Below are 7,980 nucleotides of genomic sequence, written 5' to 3'. Positions count from 1 at the left end.
TGTCTACATGCAACAACCTCCAGGGTTCGAGGTTCAGGGGGAGTGTCAGAAGGTGTGCAAGTTGAAGAAGGCTATTTATGGCCTGAAGCAGAGTTCGCGGGCATGGTTTCACAAATTATTTGAGGTAATGTCGAGCTTTGGATTTGTCAGGTCAGCTTCAGATCATTCTTTGTTTATCAAGAAAATCAGTACTGGAATTGTTGTTATGGTGGTATATGTCGATGACATCATATTAACAGGGAGCAGTGCCCAAGATATTTCTGCAACAAAAGATCATCTTCAGAAGCACTTTGTTACTAAAGATCTTGGTCACCTTCGATATTTTCTGGGTATCGAGGTTGCAAGAAACAAAGAGGGCTTAGTGTTGTCTCAAAGAAAGTATGTGTTGGACTTATTAAAAGAGACTGGAATGCTAGGAGCTAAGCCAACTAATATTCCAATGGATCCCAAAACTCACATGTTCGATGAGAAATCTGACTATGTGGATAGTGTCAGCTTTAGATCCTTGGTGGGTAAGTTGCTATATGTGACTGTTACTAGACCTGACATTTCATTAGCCGTGAGTAAAATCAGTCAGTTCATGGACAAACCTACAAAAGTTCACTGGGATGCAGCTATGATGGTTCTTCGGTATTTAAAGTCATCTCCTGGAAAAGGTTTGTTGTTTAAACGAAATCCATCGTTGGATGTGGTCGCCTACACTGACGCAGATTACGTAGGATCTGTCGAAGATAGGAAGTCAACATCTGGATTTTGTGTGTTTGTGGGAGGAAATCTTGTTACCCGGAGGAGTAAGAAACAAACCGTTGTAGCCAGGTCGAGTGCTGAATCTGAATACCGGGCAATGGCCCAGACAGCAGCTGAGATTATGTGGGTAAAATCAGTCTTGACCGAGCTTCAGGAGAAAGTATCCCTGCCTATGTTGATGATGTGTGACAATAGGGCTGCTACATATATTGCCAACAACCCAGTGTTTCATGAAATGACTAAACATATTGAAGTTGACTGTCACTATGTTCGTGACCTGGTTCAAGCTGGGTTTATCTGCACCGATCATGTATCTTCCGAAGATCAAGTAGCGGATGTTTTTACCAAAGCTCTGGCGAGACCTAATTTCTCAAAATGTTGTGACAAGCTGAGCATGATTGATATCTATGCTCCAGCTTGAGGGGGAGTGTTGAGAATAGGTGGTTTTAAGTTAAGTCTTTTTATATTATCTTTTTATATTAGAGGCTATTTGAAATTATTTTGTCATAAAGGGCTTAGATGTAATTAGTCTTTTTAGCCTCTCTCTATTTAACATAGAGAGAAGCCCTAATGAAGGTATGAAGTGTTTTCTCTGTGCAGCCGTCTCTCCCTCTCACTCACTCTCTCTCTCTTCTATCTTTCCCTCTATCTCTCTCTCTACCTAGGGTTTGGTGCTTCCTTCAACAACAATAAAACTGCTGCTAGAATAACAGATGTGAGAAAATTGCAAATAGAAAAGATAATAAAATTTCTCTGTAAAAGAAAATAAAGGTTAATGCTGAACATGATGACAAAATTAAGATATCTATCATATCACCTGTTTATGGACGACTCAAGTAGATCCTGTAAGAAAACCTTAACTATGAACTGCCTTGACCTCTTAAAAAGACAGCGGTTTGACAAGTACCATGAAGAGAACAAAATGCAAGGAAAGAACATGCATACATGCAGCTGGTGGAAAGCACTGCTGATGACAATGGGTCTAAAATACAAGAAAAGAATCATGGGGCATGTTTGAAGTGCAGCATCCTCAAGAAAAATAATAGCAATATTTTACAATAAAAAATTACTATCAGGAGTTATTAGAAAGGAACGCTTCCAATTCGGCCCATATGTACATATCACATTCCATTAAACAAGTAGATTTGATATATAACTTATATCCAGACACTTATTACGCTGTAGATAAAGACGACACTACAATACTATACACATCATTACCCTCCTTTTCCTCCACCCGCTAAGATCTGACTCTTCAATCCTGAATTCCTTCTTAAGGGAGAGGGAAGTCATCCATGCCCAAGTACTTAAATGGTAAATCATCCACCGAGTCGCCGTTCTTGAATTTTGGGTCCACATAACCTTTCACTTCATGAAAGAGATTCAAGTTATCAACCAGCTTATGGAAGATGTTGCATCCTGCACACTGAGGAAAATATCGGAAACAATGAATGAATCGTTTCAGAACGAACGGTAATGCAAAAAAATAATTCAAAAAAGCGTGCCCAAATCGATTTTTTTTTATCTGGATTGAATCCAAATCAAGACCTTACAGAAAGGTCTTGATTAAGCAATGGTTGAATCACCACGAGACGGAACAATTGGAACATGCAATGTTTTTTTTTTGTTTATTTGTTTTCACACAATTTCCATTCTTAAAACACGTTCAAAATATTCAGTATGGGTATGATACCTGCACGAAGACGGTGCCGTCTGTGTAAGCATGAGGATTAATGGCGCGAGTGGTGCGCTGCCCGCACACATTGCAGGTGAAGGCAACCCTCATGCGACGACGAGGAGATCTGGTGAAGAGGGACCACGGGAAGGTCGAGACCCGCCCGGTGCCTGATTCCGTCTGATCCGCACCGGCCGGAACGGGAGGGCCTTCCATCCCCGAATCAGTGGTCCATCCTCTACCGGCCAAGCTCAGAACCAAGCCCATAGCTTCGTCCTGCATCAGTTGTCAAAACCATCAAATACTTTTTGAGCAATTCCATTTGCAAACAGAAACAGGAAAAAGGAAAAGACGTAAATTGGATGAGAGAGAGACCTTCGAAAGATGGGCGAAGGAAACTTTATCCTTGAAGAGAGGAATAAGGGTATCGTTTTTGGAGTCAGGAGATGATGGGTCACCTTGATTGCTTCCATGCTGACCTGCAAAGTACCAACAGAGAAACAATTAGGCGTTAATCGATCTACCCAATAGAGAGAGAGAGAGAGGGGTGGTGGGTATACCAGAAAAGAAGGTATTTCTGCTGGAGAAGAGGACGGGGAAGTGCGAATGATGGTGGTGGTTGCCGGGAAGTGGAAGGGAGAGGCTGCCGCTTATGGTGGTGGCTATGGTCTTCCTGTGAGGGCTGAAGATCGACGACGATCGGGAGATGGTTGCCACTGGTGCAGCGAGGGCCTCCATTCTCAGAGAGAGATAGAGAGCGCTGACTAAAATGGCAGATTTAGCTTCTCCCTTTCTCCCAACCCCACTTTTATACGGCCCACGAGACACTACGCTGCTTGGATTGACGTAACGTGAACGCAGCGTCCTCCAATCGTTCATCTTCAAGATGGACGATTCCAAACAAAACACGTTGTTGGTCACCTCCTCAGATCGCTATGATCACATCATGCACAGCAAGCCATGTTACGAGTCTCTGGTCCAGGCCTTTGGCCGAACCTACGGCATATTATGGAACTAATAAGTCTTTTAAGCCAATAAAAACTATTTAATTATGGCATTTAATATGTATTTGGATAATTCAAGAGAAAAAAACTCATCACCGACACGTTCGACTGAACTTGTTCGAAAAAATAAATAAGCTGAACTTGAACAAGGGTTCAGGTTCGGTACATTAACATGTATTTGGGATAAGCTCGGTAAGCCTGATGCTCACATAGTTATATAAAAAAACTTAGATTTTATATATGTATATAATTTATTCATAATATATATTCCTCTATTTCAACGGATAAGCCATTGGTTTTCTTCTGATTTGGCAAGGGTTCAAATCTCACAATCTTTCACCCTTTCAAAAAGTTTTAAAACCTCTCGTTTCAAACCCGGCTCGTGTGCATCCCTAAATGCCACTCGTGGGTTTTGAACTTTCTAAACCAACAAGTCGATCCTACCAGATGAGGGAAACCCTTGTGGGCTAAGATGTTGTATGCTTATCATAAAAACCCTCTTAGGGTTTGTTGACCAGAGATGCTGGTCGTTGTCATAATTTGGAAAGTTTTTTTTTTTTTTTAGCATACGATATTCTAATCCAACCCTTACTTTATGGTAGCCTATTCGAGACATGGCTTTTAAATCTAATATCTACTCCCATGATAGAAGCAGAACCTACCTAAGTTGAGATTTGACCTAAGTGCGCCTCTCATGCCTTTTCATTTTTTTCATGTCTTGTGATTTTTGTGTGCTAATCACAATACATACCCTCATGATACCTATTTTTTGAATTCTACCCAGCTTGACCCGACTTAATTAGGCTCAAACAAGCCAAACCTATATTCTAACCCGATTTAGTTATAATTGGGCTTAGGTCAAGCTCAGGTTATAACCTTTAGGCTGAACCTAATCAACGAGGAAAAAAATCATGTGAAATGTGATTGCATACTTTTAGTGTGCGGCTGCATCTGATTACCCTCAATCACATTGCACCTAATTCGGGCTAAGATAAAACAATAAGTCTGGCCCAATCTAAGTTTAATCGAAAATGGGTTGTATTTTGCAGCCTGAGCCCAACCCAAAATGGGTTGGGAGGTGGCAATCATGTCGGGTCGATGGGTTAGCGGGTTAGAACACTTCAACACGAACCCGACCCGTTTATTAAATGGGTCAGATGTGGCAAACACGAACACGATCCATTTATTAAACGGGTAACCCGACCCGACACAGTTAACCCATTTTAATAAACGAGTCGGGTCGACCCGACACGATTATATCTCTCCGTACGTTGTAAGCAAAAAATAAGAAGGGGGAGTTATTTTGAGTAAGAAGAAATTAAAAAGAGTTATACTTTTAGCTTGATTTGATGTTAAAAAAAATTAATGTTTTTTTTTTCAGATGAAAATATTTAATGTTATTGCTCTCAAGTCTTATCACCTTTGCGATTAACTTTTCACATCTTCCTCTTTTTAACATTTAATGCTATTGCTCTCAAGTTTTGTCACCTTTAAAGGATGAGTTTTAAATATTTAAAAGTGCCGTGTATATTTAAAACAGGTCGACACGTCAGTTTGGATTACAAATGAGTTACGAATTTAATCATTTCAAAGAACCATTTTAAATATAAACGGGTTGCGGGTTGACGGGTTCATGTAAACGGGTTGACCCGCCCGCCTAACCCGTTTATTAAACGGGTCAAATGGGTTGGCGAGTTGGCATACCCCTAACACGAACCCAACCCGTTTAATAAACAGGTTAGCCGGGTCGACTCGTTTATGACACGAACCCGTTTAAGCCAAACCCGAACCCACCTAAAAAGCGGGTTGGCTGGTCGTGTCAGATTTTGCCACCCCTAGGTTGGGTACCCGGTAGCTTCTTCTCAAGCACCCGAATGACCACAACATACTCCTGTCACTCCTTGCCCACCCATCGAGGATGTGTTTTTGTTTGGATTAGGCTCGATGGGTTTTCATTATTTATGCATTACTCTTAGGCTTGTCAACTGTGGGGCTCAGGGCCTGATGGAGGCAATCAGGTGCTTAATGCACAAATTTTGTGCCATGTGATTGCACCGGATCCTAGGCAAAAGTTTATAGAGGGATTTGGGAAGGGCGCTTATCAAAAAGTACTCTTTCAAAACCCAAGGGTTACACTTGCCTTAAGCAAACTTACTTCTCACTTGCCTCTCAAACCACTTTTCTTTTCTATCCTTTCCTTTGCGGCTTCATTCCCCCCTTGTTTTTCCATTTTTTTTTTTTGTGTGTGTGTTTTTATGTGTTTTTTTTTCTCTCCCACCTTTACATTTTCTTCCTGTTTTCTTTTTTAGCTTTCTTACACAGCTTAAAAATCAAGTGACTCACCCAAGTCAACCGAGTTTGGGGATGACTTAACCTAAGTCATAAGGTGACTTGACCGAGTCACACACATGTGAATTTATATACAAAGAGAGAGATAGATGGGAGTAATGTGGAACAACTATGTTAAATGTGCTTGTTATTAAGAAAATTAACCCCTTTTGCAGTGGTCTAAAGGGGTTTCTTAATACACGCACTATGTGATTGCACGTTTGACGTCCAACCCGTAGCAAAAATATGTTTACTGGAATCGAGATTTTTATGTTTTTATTTTTATTTTATTTTTCTAAAATTTCACCTTACAGATGTGCTAGATGCTTGGTTTTATAGAAGCAAACTCTTGGAACATTTAATTATGAAGTATAAGATTAAAAAATATTGACTCATAATTTTTATAAATATTCAAGCTTGCAAAATCACATTTTTTAATCCGATTAGGCTGATCCAACAATCGATTCTTAGCAAATGGATCACATCGAATGCATCTGCAGGGTTAGCAATTAGCAACTTTTGCCATTACACTCTTGATAAAATGGCCATTGACATGTTTTCTTGTTCATGGCTTGCATTGCATCTAACAAAATTAGTGAGCACCTAATTGACATCAGTTCCCATTTTCCTCTAAGATTTCCAGCCTTCCACAGCAACTACATTACCTGCATTCATGGTCTTTATTTCTTACATTCATTAGTTGGGAGTTATACACATGAGAAGAGTTACCAGTTAGTTATACACTTTCTAAGATCATGTATTTGATTCAATCAGATTTTAGTTGTTGTATTATAATTATTTGGAAAATCTTCTCTCCGTCATTTTTTTTTTTTTTGAAGCGCAAGCTGGGGTTAGGCAGACCACTACCAGATTTCTCTTAAGCCCCATGTGGCAGAGGGATTCAAACCTGGGCCTTCAGCTTGACACAGGACGTCGCTTACCACTTGTTGTATCGTAAGTATTTGATTTTTTTTTTGAAAGGCAAGGTTGGGTTAAGCGGACCTCTATCAAATATCTCTTAAGCCCCATGTGACAGAGGGATTCGAACTTGGACCTTCAGCTTGGCACAAGACCCCGCTTACCACATGAGATACCACCTCGGTGGTCTTCTCGAGATCATCTTTGATAGCTTGACTAAAGCCCAAAAGATTGAACCAAGAAGAAAATCTTTAGCATACTCACCAATCCTCTTGGTTGTTGGTGTGAAAGTGTGAACCAACTAAAAGTTAGGTTCTCCCCTAAGATGTGTTTTTGGCTTTTTTGCTCCGGTAATGAAATTACTCCGGCAAGATAAGCCTAAAAAATGGTTGGTGAAGGGGCGAAAGCTGTATGGCAGGCCGAGCCAGCACGATTAGGTCTATGATCCTGGGGCAGTTTATCGGCGTAAAAAAAAGGGGGGAAGGGGGAAGCTGTGTCACATGGACACCATTTTTTGGCATAAATTATTATAGTTTTTTAGGGATTTAACAAAGGGGGATAATGTTAGCTGCTTTTTTATCTTTCAGATATGATCTACATGTTTGGCCTAGTAGAAACTGATTCTTTGATCATGTTTTACGACGTATATTGAACTGAAAAATCAATGACTTACATTGTATTGAACTTTGATCTCTCGAAATATTGTATCCTTATATCCAAAAATATTATCCTGCTATTTTGATCATAGTGAACACATCTACCAAGTTAGATTTGATCAAAACAACCTCCTCTTGTAAGTTTCAATTTAAGGGGACTTAACCCACAAGTGTAGCAAATACACTCTTAACAAAAAGGTCTAAAAAATACTCATCAAATAACCGATTCAGCTGTATCTGCCGGATACCGATACTCAAGTGAATTGTTCTTTATCTGCCAGATAATAATATAAAATATGGTGTGTCAATTATAATGTGACATGTGCTAAAACCATTTAAATAATATTAAAATAATTATTTTTATTATTTTTGCATTTATTTAAAAAATAGCCGATTCAGGGTGAAGTCGATTTTCTCGCGAATTTTTGAAAAACGAGATTTTTGCCGTTTTCAACGTTTGTCAGTATGGATGTCATCTTGTTTCTTATTATTTCCATTAACTAGCTAGACCTTTCACCGGCAAGAATTTTGTCAAACCTACAAAAACAGGTATATTTTTGAAATACGATAAATTACGGGCAGAAAATTGAATCCTCGAAGAAATGTGGGCATGTATCTGTAAATAATCCTTAAAACTTTATCTCCTTTTCTA

At 39.6% G+C, this 7,980-nt stretch overlaps 1 protein-coding gene across 1 annotated transcript; it reads right to left on the bottom strand.

The window, feature by feature from the left end:
* Positions 1–1,761: 1,761 nt before the first annotated feature.
* LOC149832658 (uncharacterized) lies at positions 1,762–3,220 on the bottom strand. Its single transcript, XM_090012538.1, has 4 exons — positions 2,983–3,220; positions 2,798–2,901; positions 2,441–2,698; positions 1,762–2,173 (listed from the first exon to the last, which is right to left on the bottom strand). Exons 1-4 carry the CDS (start codon positions 3,158–3,160, stop codon positions 2,021–2,023), a joined length of 693 nt encoding a protein of 230 aa, XP_089868664.1. The 5' UTR covers positions 3,161–3,220; the 3' UTR covers positions 1,762–2,020.
* Positions 3,221–7,980: the final 4,760 nt, after the last annotated feature.

Source organism: Nuphar pumila, chromosome 7 (assembly GCF_984573655.1).
Source record: "Nuphar pumila chromosome 7, dmNupPumi1.hap1.1, whole genome shotgun sequence".
NCBI classification, from domain to species: Eukaryota; Viridiplantae; Streptophyta; class Magnoliopsida; order Nymphaeales; family Nymphaeaceae; genus Nuphar; species Nuphar pumila.
Note: the sequence above shows the minus strand (reverse complement) of the source record. Positions and strands in the feature narration are given on the sequence as shown.

Excerpts from the sequence above, each read along its gene's own strand:
- LOC149832658 (XM_090012538.1), bottom strand. The coding sequence starts at position 3,160 with ATGGAGGCCCTCGCTGCACCAGTGGCAACCATCTCCCGATCGTCGTCG. Across the intron at positions 2,902-2,982 it reads CAGAAATACCTTCTTTTCTG|GTCAGCATGGAAGCAATCAA; the intron begins GTATACCCACCA and ends GGTACTTTGCAG. Across the intron at positions 2,174-2,440 it reads ACGGCACCGTCTTCGTGCAG|TGTGCAGGATGCAACATCTT; the intron begins GTATCATACCCA and ends TATTTTCCTCAG.